Source organism: Papaver somniferum, chromosome 11, assembly GCF_003573695.1.
Source record: "Papaver somniferum cultivar HN1 chromosome 11, ASM357369v1, whole genome shotgun sequence".
Taxonomy (NCBI): Eukaryota; Viridiplantae; Streptophyta; class Magnoliopsida; order Ranunculales; family Papaveraceae; genus Papaver; species Papaver somniferum.
Window position 1 is genome coordinate 109,778,940 of NC_039368.1, and position 15,196 is coordinate 109,794,135.

Consider the following 15,196-nt stretch of genomic DNA (forward strand, 5'->3'; position numbering starts at 1 on the left):
AGTGGCACGGTGGAATGGCTAGCATAGTTCGTGCATGCCAGTGGACGATAGTGCGAGTGGCGCCGGGTGTAGCCATGGCCGCTGGATTAGCATATTGATGTTAAACTCAAATGTGGTGTAGCAACATCAATTCCAGTAGCCATATTGATGATCTCAATGCTCTGTGGAACATTATTTGGCCTGGTTGGTGTAGCAACATTGTCTAAATTAGGGTTTGGCATGCCGAAACCCTAATTAGCGCATATGTAATGCGGCATGTGGCCGTGGCACCGCAGTGTTTCATGTAAATGGTGCCAGAGCCATGCCAAAAGAACCATAGTCAATCCGTTAAGTGAAAATGGCCACAGGAGTCAATATTTCCACGAGTGGCATGTTGTGACGCCTTTATTAGGGTTTCCACGGTTCGTGGCATGTTGTGGACACGGAGTGGTATAGTTTGTGCCACGACTAGAAATTAGGGTTTTATCCACCGCCACTAGAGCATGGTCGTGCTTCTGGTTAAGATAGCCAAATTGAAGTCTGTTGCGGCGTTGGACACGAACAAAAAGTGGGTTGGCACGTAGGTGCGCTATTTATGGCGCGTTGGCACGTTTGGCGTGCTACTGCGGCAAGGTGGAACGTTTGGCATGTGCGTTTGGCATGCACGTTTGGCATGTCGGTGCGGTTTTGGGAAGCCAATTTGGCATGACGACCACTTGACGCAATTTCCTATTTTAATGTTGTGACGGGTTTAGGGCAACCTGATTGGTCAATAAAAGTAGGGGGCAGCCAAGCATGGGCGTGGCTACCCTTTTGGTGCGCGTGGAGGGTTTAATGCGACCTGATTGGTCGATGGGGAATAAGACCGGCAAGTATGGGCCCAGCAACAACTCATGGGAGTGTGGCAGGTTTAATGCGACCTGATTGGTCGATAAAGGAATAAGGTCCGGTTGGGCAGCATGGGGCGTGGCCAAGTGACACCGGATGGCCTATGGCACGGCCACGCTGCTGCTCCTTCTCTGCGGCTCCGTTACTCATTACTTTACGATTTTGGGCAGGACTCTTCACGTACTAATCCGCAGGGGATCAATTGCTTATTTTCTTAAGCATAATTTCGACCAACGGGGCCTAATATACTGCACATGGCGCAAAAAATTCATGAATTTTGTGAATTATCACAAAATTGATTGAATTCTATGTGTTGACACAGAATTCTTTATTTGCAGAGAGCAGTATGCTTCCTGACTTAGTACTTTGTGCAAGGGCCTTAACTTTGGTACTTGGAAATCCGTGCTACTCTGCTGTGAGTGAACACAAATCCATCATGCCATACCGATATTAAAGGTTCTGCCGGGGAACATAAGCACAAGAAATGTACTCAGCAGGCTCCGGCATTTGCGAGTAATGCATCTAGGAGCTTATACACTCATTAGGCTATATAATAGTGAACAATTCATCTAGGAGCTTGAGCTTCAATATAATATGAAGAGAGACATGGGCGCTCATCATATTTTGATATATTCTCCAAATTCCCTGCGGAATTTAGACATACCAATGTCTACTACATCTGATGTCGGGTCAAGTAGATAGACTTTTACAAATTTAGCCCTGAACTAAAAACCACCATCAACAATGTTATAGCGATACAAATTCCTTTTAAGATGTATCCTATTGGCCACGTTCTTCACAAGGTATTCTTTCTCTAGTTTTTCCCAGAGATCCTTAGCTGAAGTCTCGTGCTGATAATTATCTTTTACTGCAGTTGCTAAACACCCTCGTATCGAAGCAAGACATAATCTATTCATCTTGTTCCACTGCTTATCAGACATCTCAACTGGTTGATCTTCTAGAGCTTCTTCTAGGTCAAGATGAACAAGAGCATCAATTACGTCCGTTCTCCATAAACCAAAGTTATTGGTTCCTGTGAACTTTTCTACCTTGAGTTGTGATCTATGTGAATGAAGTATTTCTTCTTTTGTTTCTTTATCTTTACTTGTGGACTCCGAATGTTCTCCTAAAGGATCTTTCGGATCAACTGGTTTATCCCCCGTCAACCATTGTTCTTAAACAACCAAATATAGATAAAAACAGAACCTTTGAGATTAGTATTACCTTAAGAAATCTTCATAAAAATACCTTCACTTCAACTTCAATCTGAGTACCTGTATCCAAGAGCGTCTCCTTGCTCTGATACCAATTGTTGGGACAATTGGATCGCTCTGATACCAATTGTTGCGCCAAAGCCTGCAGAAGCGTTAGGTTTGCACTACTACGAGGTATCTCAATATCGCCAAGAACACAATCACGCACACAAGAAGAACAAGTATTTAACGAGGTTGAATCCTCGGGAAGGAATAAGCAATTTTATATATCACCGTATAGGTTGGAATATACAAAGCCTAAGCAGAGAAGAAGAGAACTTTTTACTTAGTTTTGGTGGTGTGTTTTCTCTAGTTCTCTCTACGGCTATTTATACATATCAATAGGGTTGGACACATTCCTTAATAAGGATTACTTTCCTACAAATATAAAAGACAAACCTCTTAAGTTGCTATACTTAGGACACTAGTAATTTGTTTCCCAAACCAACTAGATTTCTAAATCTAGTCCTTGACCATCCTACCAACAAGAGTTAGTCTCCAAATGAAGACTACCATAGCCCTACGAGAGTTGAGTGCAAGTGAAGTGACCTACCTGTAAAATTCTATAATCATGTTCATGCTTAATAATGTGGTCTTGCTAATAATCATGAACATTAGTGCTGCTCCAAGGGCAACAGGCTAGGCCCAAGTGAGAATCGGTACACATTGCAATTCTAGCTAAACAAATTGGCCGTCTCTATGGAGAACTATGATTTTGGGCATACCAAAATCTTCCAAGGCATACTGAATGAAGACAAAAAATGTTGTGAAATAGCAAAATCAGATAACCCCTTAACCCAAAAAATTTTTAATGGCAAATCTGCCCTTTATGTATTAGTGTTAATAATCTTGATTAGTGATTAAATATTTTGTTTAGTGATTAAAATAATTTTCATAATTATAAGTGTTGTTTAGATGAAAAATTTGAGGAAAAAAAAATCAAAGTTTTGGTTTGGTTAAGAAGGAGAGAAAGAGAAGGAGAAAGTGAGAAAATTCTAATTCTTGATTCAATGGAGGATGAGGAGGATCATCATTCATCTAAAAAACCTAGGAAAATACATATCAACTACAACAATGATCCAGAAATGGCTGATTTCTTAGATTATGAGAATGATTTTACACCCACTCAAACTCAAGCTCAAACTCAAACACAAACTCAAGATGATGATTTTTATGAGCCAAATCCTGATGATGAAGACATTGATGAGGAACCCAATGCTTCTAATACACAGGAACACTTATATCCTATACTTAATCTCACTTCTATAGATCTCAATTATCAAAAGTTAGGTTTTTTGAATCATGGTTCGGCGAAACAGGTTGAGGTTCGACTCACATCTATGAGCCGAATCTACCAATTGATGAACGGTTCGGCTTACTGAATCTGTTTACTGCATGCGCCGAACCTATAATTTCGAATTCCAACCCTTTTGCTAGACACTAGTTCGGCTTATATGAAAGTTTCATAGTAACCCGAACAACATCCTGAATAGCCGGAATAGAATCATTACTAATTCGGCTTATGGAGAATATCGTATCAGCCGAAACCTCTTATGTTCAAGGTTCGGCACATGATATGATTATCGTCTGAGCCGAACATGAATTTGTTAATTTTTGGGTTAAAATATTGTTCGTGGTTCGCACATATTGAGGATATCGTATAAGCTGAAACCTGTAAATGTTTATATTTCGGCACATAATGTGATTATCGAATGCGCTGAACCTTGTTATTATATTCCCTTTCTAGTGTATAACCTTGTGATATTCTTTGTAGATCGTGATTGGACCCATGGAAAATCAACCTGATCCAATAGACATAATTCACGAGGATACCAAGGATCACTTCCAAAATTATTTGGTATGTAAGAACCTTTTGTTTAATTTAATGTTGTCGGAATATTCCAAAGTTTTTCTTACAAATTACTTGTTTTGGAATGAACGTAGATATGGAAAACTAAACCAGAAGTTCTGGATTGGCTTGAGGAACACGCGATGAAGATAAATTGTGTACTAGTTAAAGTAACAAAGAGGTGAATGATAATGATTGTCCGTCACAAGATAAGGATAGTAAAGAGGATGTCAAGGGGAAGGCTAAGATGTATCCTTCACAAACTAAGATAAAGGAGAAAAGGACCGTACATGAAATTGGTAGGATGAGAGGACCCAAAAGAGATAAGTCCGGCAGGTATATGAGGCCTATCAATTTTATATACAATAACTACTTAGAAGATCTATCGCCAATAATTCATGAGCATATTATAGCAGTGGACGACGTGCAAGGCGATGGAAATTGTGGTTATTACGTCACGGCGGAACAACTTGGTCCTTTTATGGAAGGGAATAATCCGGTGCCCCCTGAAAATGAAGTGAACTATATTCGGCAACGATTGTTACAAACCCTACGTAAAAACAAAGAATTCTATAAGACAATGATGAGAACAGGTCCAAGAAAAGTTGCAGGGGTGGCAGCGGAGTACGTTGCATTCGAACGTCGTTTGCATGGGGATTTTATCATTACCGAAGAACATTGGATGGCAATGCCCATTTGTGGGTTTTTAATCGACATCTTTCTCAAATACTTTGGCCAAGTTCAAAATTGGGAAATGGTCATATATCCACACCTACATCCAAAGAACCACATTAAAAAATCAAAGGAATTGAATTGATAGAAACAAGTTTTACTTGGAAGCATCAAAGTAAGAATAAAGTTTGCAAACTCAGAGAACTGTTCGGCTTATATGGAGCAAGTATTATAAGCCGAACCAAGTAAGTAAAAACTTCGGCTTAAAAGATTTTATGGGTATAAGCTGAACCATACTCTGAACTCCCAAAAGTTACCTGGAGCAAAGTGAAGTTCCCTCCGATGTTTGTACTTGTTAACCTAGACGCGGTGGCAAGTTGGTCCAGCAGGTAAGCGAGCGTAGCCGTTCCCCAAGCAAACTTGTTACAAGTTTCAAGATTCTTTACCAATTGGAGATAATTAGCATTTACCTTGTTTCCGGTAGTGTCGGGAAAGATGTCTCTACCAAGAGTATAAAGCAAGTAGGAAGTTCCGGTTTGCTTCACTTTGACGGGATCCATTATCAACAAACCTTGTGTTACTCTTTCCTTTGTGTTCTCAAACTCCTTTTTCAAGTTAGTCAACTTGATCTTCTTATTCTTCTTATTTCTGCCACCTGGTATGCAAACGATATCGACATCTTTAACTGATCGACAAAACTCCAACTCAGTTTTCTGTGAACCCCAACCAAGGCATTTCAGGTACAAATTATATAGCTCATCCCAACTCATGTCATAAAAACCAGCATCCACACTTACACCCCTTGCTTTAAGGCTGTAATCTTACTAGCCTCATCAGGAGTGATTGCCATCTCTCCAAAAGGTAATTGAAATGTGTAAGTTTCTGGACAAAAGCGCTCGGTAAATGCAGAGGCCGACACACTATCATATTCCTTATGGCAATAATTGATGATAGGCCATAAAACACTGCGTTGTACGTAAGCAATCACCTCAGGAACCTCTTCATCAAGACTCCATTCCGCTGCCCTCTGGTGTCTCAATACTCGGACTGCACGGTTGTGATCAGAAGTCTCATAAATTTTCTTCGCCCAAGAATCGGCATAACCAATCAACACATTTCCTCCATCTTCCGGAAGACCATGAGGCAAACCATCTGATCGAGGTATAATTACGCCATCTTCATCAGGAATGTGTAAACCAGTGATCCATCGATCATCATCGTCCTTCTCTTTCTCGGGTTCTGCCACCTTCTTACCTTTCTTGTCTTTCTTGGGTTTTCCTTGGGGTTGTGTTTCTTGACGAACTTCTTGATTATCATCAACTTCTTCATCTTCAGCTATTCCTTCTTCTTGTCTTTCAATTCTTACTTGTTCAGCTTCTTCTTCTAAAATTCCTCCTCTACCTCCCGCTCCCAATTTTTTCTTACCTCCTCCTCTAGGATCGGGAGTTTTAGAAGTAGAAGGTGTTACCTCCATCTTCTTCCTCTTTGTAGCTGCATTGGTCCTGACACAAGTATGAAAGTTATAAGACTAATTCGAAAAACAAAGAGATTTGGAAAGCAAAAAACTTGTAAGAAAATAAGAAGGCTCGGCTTACTCGAAATAATACATATGAGCCGAATCATGTCTTGAAATTTTTATTAGCTTACACAGAGAGTGGATCGGCTCATACCACAAAACAATTATAAGCCGATCCTATATATTCGGCTCACAATCGATACCATCGAATAAGCCGAATCTATGATTATGAACTCAAACATGTATTCGGCGCAACATGATATCATATAAATAAGCCGATCCTATACACTTGTAAAATTTATGAAATTTTAACAATGATATTCGGCGCAACCCTAATACTATCGAATAAGCCGAATCTAGACTTATGAATTGAAACATTTATTCGGCGCAAAACTAATACAACCATACAAGCCGATCCTAAGCACATGCAAAAATTCTGAAATTCAAACAACATTTATTCGGCACAAAGCTAATACTACCATACAAGCCGATCCTACGCACATGCAAAATTTCTGAAATTCACAAAACATATTCGGCACAAAACTAACACCATCGAATAAGCCGATCCTAAATATAAGTCTCTGTGTCACTAAGTTCGGCTCAAAACGGATTTCAGATTTACGCCGAGCCGTTCATATGCACTTTCAGGGTTCAGTTTCAAGAACAGCTCGGCGCACATCTAAGATTTGTTTTGCGCCGAACTATACACTGTCACCGCCGCAGAAACATGATTTTGACGAAGTAAATCGACCAAACCAATCTAAAACATCAAATACGAGATGGGTTTGTAGAACTAACCTTCTTATTTTCATTTCCGGAGTTGGTTCTTCTTCAATCTCTTCTTCCGGTTGATTTTGTGGTTGATTTTGAGTTTGTTCTTCACTCTCTAAATCTTCTTCTTCTTCAATAGGTTGTTCAGTCGATCGATTTGAACGAGATACTGGCTTACGACGACCCATTATATAGATGAGTTTAATCGTCGACTAAATTTTCACGAATCGACGATTAAATTTCCGCGATGATACGATGAAAAAAAAGGAAGAAGAAGAAGAAGGGTTCGGTTGTTATGGAGGAGGAAGAAGAAGGGGTTAGGGATATGAAACTGATTTTGGTTATGAAACTGATTTTAGGTTTATTGATTATAGGTTTTTGTATTAGGGTTAGGGATAGATTAGTAATTTAAAGGATTTAAGGGCATATAGGTAATTGAACCACCCCATAGGGTACCCCTTATAAGGTCACCCAAGTTAGGACTAGTGCTTTGTATGCCTAAAAAGATTTTGGTATGCCCAAAATCAGGATTCGTCTCTATTGGACTGTTCTAGAGAAGTTTTTGGTGGTGTTTTCCGAGGTGATACGTGGAAATCTTCGTACAAATTACATATCTTCATGTGCTATCCCTCGACAAGAGTTAACACATATGACGAAGATCATTGACTTTTTATGGCCCGAATAAAAACAGCCTGATCACCATAACAAATTATTTGGAATGAATCTCACCAATCACTACATGGCTGCTAATGGGGGACCGGAATTAGCAGTGATGCCGTTTGAGTGATCCGATGATCAAGATTGGATATAATTTTTTTGTCTCATATAAAACGATACCCCTGATAATTCCCGTCCCCCATTAACAACCATGAATCTCTATCCATTAGCAAACAACGAATCAAGAACCTCTGTTTTCACAAAATTAAACCGTGGCCAAATTTTTTGAACCTTTTCCTCCTCTGCTTCCCCATCAAGGCAGCCAAAGGAGGTTCAAAAGATGGACCAATCTTGGCAGGACACATGATGGTTTTTTCCAAAACAGCAAGTTAAGTCAACAAGAAAAGTCAATAGACAAGGTCCAAGTAGTAGTACCTTTAGTCAAATATTCAACAATAAACGGCGGTCATTAACCTCCAACATTTGATTTTAGCTAGCAAATTCCTAGTATTTACAACTTCATGGAAGCTGCAATAAACCTTCTGGAAATGAAAGAGGAAGACAACTCAAGAAACGAAAGCAAGAATACAAGTCTCTTTTGAATGAGATAAGAAAATTCCACCAAGGTTGACATTGACTGACAAAATCTATGTTTTCTTCACTCTATCCCTATATATATATATATATATATATATGAATGACTCTTGAGAATAAAATCTATCAAGCTATGGCGAGCAATCAACCATTAGCAAATAATTCAATCATTGTAATCGGACCTCATTACAGCACACCGCATCAAGTAGATCTCTACGTCGCCAGGAAAGTTTTAAATGTAACAGAAGGTAATAACTTGGGTGTTTTTGAAATCAATGGCAATAACATCTTCAAAGTTAAGAGCGCGGGCAAACGCCGTATCCTTGTCGACGCTGCCGGAGTTCCTATCGTATCTCTAGAAGAAAAGGTAAGTTATATACAAATCTCATCTTCAATAACAATCTCATTTTTTCCTCACTTATCGGTAAATTAAGATTATTTTTGTTGTTGTCCTTTTCAGAAGTTCTCAGCACATGATAGATGGAGAGTGTATAGAGGAGACAGCTCAGACTCTAAAGATTTGTTGTTTGGTGTTAAAAGGTCTAAATTTATACAGCTCAGGACTGAGTTGGATGTGTTCTTAGCATCTAACACAGCTGAAGATGTTTGTGATTTTAAGATTAAACAAAACTATCGCAGAAAATCGGTTGTCATCTATCAGGGAGATTCACAAAACATCATCGCTGAGGTGATAAAACAAGGTTTTTCTCAGTCATTTCATACATAGGAACTTAGCTGGTTCCTTATAATAATCTGTCCATTATGTTTGCTGCAGATGCACAAGAAACAGACTGTCCAAGGCAAAGTTCTGGGAAAGGACACATTCTCGATCAATATATGCCCGAGCATCGATTATGTGTTTGTCATCGCTCTACGTGTGGTCCTCGATGAGATCAACATGGCTGGGGATGGAGGTGGCGGGGGCGGGGGAGATGATGGGGGTGGAGGCGGCTGCTAAGCTCAATTTCTATATCATGTGTATAACATAAAGTAGAATTAAAAGTTATAATATACTGTAATTATGCTTCCGGCTGTGTATATATACGACTCATCCTGTTGTAGGAGGAAATGAAAGTTAAAGATAAATTTCACCATGAATTTATTTATCAATTATTTTTATCTGATATTCAGTTTACGAACTTGTAAACATTACATCTCTTATATTACAGCAAATCAAAAAATTTAATCCCAGAGTACGTTAAAGATGTTTATTAAAATTCCAAATCCTGTTGAGGCAATCCCAAATGGGTTTGTGCCTTGGAGTGTATTTCTCAAGAGATTGAACTAAGCGTTATTGTAGCAATAAACACATGAAACTGTATGCAACTTGACACTTTGACGAACACATTCACCAGTTATATGGTCTGCACACTTGGAATATATAAATCAATCTGATCTATACCTGACAAAACAAAAATCCACACGAGAAAAACATGGATTGAACTTGCAGCTCGTATCAATTCTGTCACAGAGCTGCTATTTGGCTCCTTCATCTTCAGGTACAACTTCAGTTGTTACGGTGGTGGCACTGGCAGCTGGAGCTGGAGCTGCTGGAGGAATAACATTGACGTTTTCAGTAGTGAAGGCAGGGGGGCCAGAATCCACCAAACTAGCTGCAATGGCAGCTGGAACAGGAGGAGGAATAACATCAACATTTTCAGCAGTGAAAGCAGGGGGTGCAGAATCCATCAAACTAGCTGCAATGGCAGCTTGAAGATCATCATTTTCCATGTCTGAAAGGCTTCGTTCTTCCCTAAAAGGTTGATAAGAACTAGCAATGGGCTGAGTTGGAGCCCTCATCGTGTGAGTTCCAGACTGGGTAGTATTGCAGGATTTAGTGATCCTCTGGGCATCTTCTGGCGTGAGCCACTGTCCAAAACCGCTAGCCTCTGAAGTTGAGATTGAGCAGTCTTTCGGGAAGCTCCCTCTGACTAGGAATATACTCCAACCAGATCCTTTGAGACTGTCGAGGTAAGCTGAGAGATAGAACCTAGAGAGATGCTCTGGAGCAGCATAAAGACTATTGAAGTTATACCACTCTCCGTTTACTTTCCTGATGGAGAACCAATGGTCCTGCAAGTGACAGATGAAGGCATTTTCCAGTTCTGGATCAACTTGTGCTGGCTCTGCAACTGGACAGTTTAGAGGAATAACTTGCAAATCCCACACCTCCAATGCCTTCTGTAAAACCTGCAAGCATAAACAAACTAACCTATCAGACATACGGTCGTGGAGAGGAATGAAGAAGGAAGAATGTTGCTATAGACCAGTTATACATAAGAAAGAATCCGACTATAAAATAAGCAAGAGAGATTATTGCTTTGTAGACATTCACGAAACAACTATTCTGCAGACTAGCTTGCGCCAACTGAACATAAAAGAAAAACAAAAAACCATCTAAATAATTTCTACGAGGTAGGCACAGGCACGCCATACATGGCTAAACACAAACTTCTTAAGAATTAATTTACTAAGTAAGCATCTGAATGAATATCCACCTGAATTCAGATAAATGGCAAGGGAGAGGTCAGTTGCATTTTTCAAAGAAAATTGCAGCAGAGGTAGAGCAACTACCAATCATTTTACTGTATTTAGGTAAATTCAAGAGTCTTATAAATACTCCTATTGCAAATTCTATAAGAAGCCACCTAACCCAGAATTAATCCCTAGTAGGTGCAAATTGCAAGGAGAATATAAAATTCGTCAATATAATGGTCAATAAATGATAATAACTGCTATAATTGGTGCAAAACATTACAGAACATGAATCCAAAAAATAGTTCTAAAATTTTGCTTAAACTAACATAAACAAATATAGCATGGTATAATAAACAACATCATCTTATTTACCTGCACCCTAGATAGCAAGTGATTTGGTGTAAGTAATTTGACGACTAACACCACGAAGTATATAAATTTAACATTACCAACATTTAGATAAGTGTTTGGGTAAGTAGCCTAATCACACAAATACAGAGCAATACGTCAACCAAGAACAAATTTATATAATGGTTGAATTTAAGCTCTATAGGCTGACAAAGATACGCCAGTAAAAGAATATATAAAAATCCAAAGATTAGCATTTAAAGGATAAACATATAAACTTAGTAACACGAAGCCAGAAGATCTATTGTGTGTCCTGATAAGGAACCCCGCTCACAAGTTTTTCACTACTATTACTATCATTACCATGGTTCCTTAACTCTAAAAATTGATCAAATTACTAAAATTCCTAAACAGACATGTACAGAAGTGTACAACCATTACCGGAAACACAACATACTTGATAGCAACTCCTCAAGAATAAACTTATAACCCTAATACCCTAGATTAGTTTACCATATCTGAAGAAGGGATTCTATTTGAATGATAATCATATCAAACCTATTGAATCTAAGTTAAAACATATCTTAACATACTGTATCTTGATTAACCCTAATTTAATTTCAAACCTTTGAAAGTAACTACCTTTATTCTAAATTATCTAACCCTAGTATTAATTCTATGTAAGCCCCAATCCAATCCAATAGAAGAATTCGAAAAGCAAAACATACGGGAAAAAAGAGCAATCTTGAATTGAAAGAGAAGATACCTGAATACTAAAATCACCATCCATTGAAACATTATGAGATTCTTCAGAATCAAATCTAAGGAAATCATCAGTAATTGATTCACCTTCAAGCATCATCTGTCTTTCTTTGGAATCAAGATCAGAAGCAAGTGCAGCTAAATCGAATTCAGAAAAGTATGGTCCTTGTAATACTGTGTTTACACAATGTACGGCACATAGTTTTGATTCCTGTACTTCATGATATAACAAACCTCCATTACTACTTCCTCCTCCTACTTCCATCTCTCTAATCAAAAACCCTAAAAAAAATGATATCTTGAGAAGAAAGCCTAGACAAAAAAAATCCTTTTCTTTCTTTCTCTAATTAGTGAGACTTTTCGAACGAATTTTAGATTATCTGTTTTTTCTTCCTTTTCAGGAGACAATTTAAATGAAGAAGTCGGTTTTGTATATTCGACTTTGATTTTATCTTTGGTTATTCTTTGGTTACGTGGAGTTTTGTAAAACAAGTGGAAAGTAATATTCTACACGTGTAAAATGGATAATGCGAACTCGATTATCATTTGATACTTGTAGAAACGACATATAAATACAGCCTCGTAATGTTTTCAGACCATTTTGTTTTTCAATCATGATAGATCATATTAGATTTAGATGGTGCCCAAAATTAATTTTTTCCTAAACAATCTTCATGTCCGATGAGGTAGATCATTATCAACCGGAACCTGCTTGATAAATATGTAAATCCACCAAAAGAAATTCTAATAAGGATATACGAAAACAAGTCATATTAGTATTGTGAAATTACCGACGACAAATCATAAAAATTGTTTCGAAACAATGTCTTTTATTGGAAAATAAATATGTACAAGGAAACAAACTCGATCTGCCTGGTAGATCTGAAAAGTCAAATCAAAACCGGGTAGATCAAGGATCTAAGTTTTGAAGAAAGTAGTCTTCTTTTTTCCTTTGGTTCAGAGAGAAAAGGAAAAAACCAAAAGAGAAAGTGGGTAGAATTTTGGATATTGGTATTGTATCCCCTCATGGATACAAATACAACACAATTCTGCATAACGATGTTGCTTATTCTCAAAAAAAAAAAGAAAAACCCTAGAGACCAGATAGCAAATTCTTTGCATCTAATATTTATTTCAGTTTAGTTTCTGTCTGGGTCTTCATTAAATCTATCTAAAAATCTGCGCATAATTTAAAGTTTGTAAATAATATCTAGAATAAAACCTAATATTATTTTGATGATTATTCAGTTTCATATAGCTTTCAAAGAGTTTTTGTTGATTGATACAATCGTTTCAAGCATCAATTCAAGGGAGATTTCACTAACGTGACGTAGATATGCTTTCACATGAAGATCCGTGACTAGATGTAATTGAAATTTCGATTTTATGTGCAAATTAATCCTTGATGGAGCATCTCTTCAAGAAGAAGAAGAAATTGTTTTCACTGAAGAACTAATAATCAAATGATGGAATCGGAAGTTTCGTATCCTCCCTCTAACATCATTGATTTCCTCAAATAGAGTATATGTATTTAATACTTTTTTTTTGTGTTTAAATTTTTTCATGTATTTGATTGATGTAAGTCTTCCACGGAATACATGAAATTTGGAGTTCTTACTCCAGTTCTTTAAAAAAAAATAAAAAAATACAAATACAATATGATTGTGTCCGTGATACTGATTGATACATATTTATTTTATTTTCAAAAAAGAGACGAACATCAACTTATATATTTATTTCAAGATCATCACGCAGTCATTCACGTTATAGTACCTCCCCAAATTCTTGACTAACAATTCAATTCCTACAAACATAAATATCATTTCAGAAAGAGAATTTTGTTGTTTAGTCCACTAAACCCGACCCGGGTAAATGGCTAGTCCAGCGAGAAAACATATTTACTCGCTAGTCCAAAAAAGTTTTGAAAAGAGTAAAATTACTCTACTAACCTTAACATATAATACTATGTATGTTACTATATATATTACTACATACTACATATGTTACTAGTAGTATGTTAGTACATATGTTACTACATATAAATACTGTTATGTTATGTGATGATACTACATATTAATATGTAGTATCAATATGTTATGTACTACATATAAATAAATACTGTTATGTTATGTATTGATACTACATATTAATACGTAATATCAACATAATATGTATTATCAATATGTTATGTACTACATATCGATATTGTTATGTTATGTATTGATACTACATATTAATACTAGTTACTAATATACTAGTACATACATTACTACTAGTATAGTAAAGTAGTTACCTAATTTACTAGTAACATATTTTTGTTACTACTAGTATAGTACATATTAATATGTAGTATCACCATATTGATACTACTAGTATGTAGTAACATACTACTAGTAACATTTATATGTGTGGATACTAATTAGATCTGGAAGGGTGTTTTAGAAATTTAGAAAACACACTTTATAATCTCCACAAAGTTTTTGGACTAGCGAGTAAATAATCTATTCTAGAAACATGTTTTTGGACTAGCGAGTAAATTAGTTTCATGGGTGGACTAACCATTAACTGGGTCATGAAAAACTGGATTAAACAGTAATTCCTACTTTCAGAAATCCTTTTCTCTCCCTCTTTCCAAAGAAAGTGAGAAGACCAAACATCATCAAAAGGCCAAAATGATTATGAAGCAAAATCAGTATGTATCACTCCACAAAGCAATGATCAGATCAGATTCAACCTAGTATTTGCCAGAACATGTAAATAACATGAACTGAAGTTTTTAAAGTAAAATTTCTTAATGCAATTAGGGTATAACGGAGTCTCAAGTAACACTGGCAGCAATAACAGTATCTAACGTAATATAGGTTATCTGAATCAATTGTTAAAGGTCTGAATCGAAACCAATCAGAATGAATCGTCTTGGGAGATTTCTCGACAGTTGTTGTGGTAGAAAAACGCATTGATAATCTTGATCTACTTATTGTTGTTTTTGATTTTGTAGCTTGAGTTGTTATCCTTTGCCGCCGATAGTGATTTTTCTCCATTTGAGATAACTCTTATGTTGAATGAAGATAAACAAATAATAACCCAAAAATAGAAAATCCAAATTGAAAACCGAATTAATAAATGAAATCCAATTGGAAATGATAAATCAAGTCCTACAAGTTATAGCTAAAATCTAAAGATACGGTAAAAGTAAATTGAAATTTAGAAAATAAAATATGAAGTAACAACAAATAACCTTGAATGAATGAGAAGATGGTAGAGAGATATAAGGAAAAGATAGGCTCGGATCCACTCCCATAGGAGCAGTTCTGAAACGACGATGGTTTAGAATTTTCTGGTCTCTTATTACAAGAAACAGAAACGAAAGAGATAAATTTATGATTTCAGGAGACAACTGATTGATAAAGATTGAATTTAATTGATACT

The 15,196-nt window shown here is 36.9% G+C and overlaps 2 protein-coding genes across 2 annotated transcripts; one reads left to right on the top strand and one right to left on the bottom strand.

The window, feature by feature from the left end:
• Positions 1 to 8,278: 8,278 nt before the first annotated feature.
• On the top strand, positions 8,279 to 9,277 carry LOC113323223 (protein LURP-one-related 10-like). Its single transcript, XM_026571507.1, has 3 exons — positions 8,279 to 8,546; positions 8,640 to 8,867; positions 8,955 to 9,277. The coding sequence occupies exons 1-3, from the start codon at positions 8,283 to 8,285 to the stop codon at positions 9,135 to 9,137; spliced, it is 675 nt and encodes a 224-aa protein (XP_026427292.1). The 5' UTR covers positions 8,279 to 8,282; the 3' UTR covers positions 9,138 to 9,277.
• Positions 9,278 to 9,352: 75 nt separating this feature from the next.
• On the bottom strand, positions 9,353 to 12,183 carry LOC113323222 (ataxin-3 homolog). Its single transcript, XM_026571506.1, has 2 exons — positions 11,772 to 12,183; positions 9,353 to 10,369 (listed from the first exon to the last, which is right to left on the bottom strand). The coding sequence occupies exons 1-2, from the start codon at positions 12,030 to 12,032 to the stop codon at positions 9,656 to 9,658; spliced, it is 975 nt and encodes a 324-aa protein (XP_026427291.1). The 5' UTR covers positions 12,033 to 12,183; the 3' UTR covers positions 9,353 to 9,655.
• Positions 12,184 to 15,196: the final 3,013 nt, after the last annotated feature.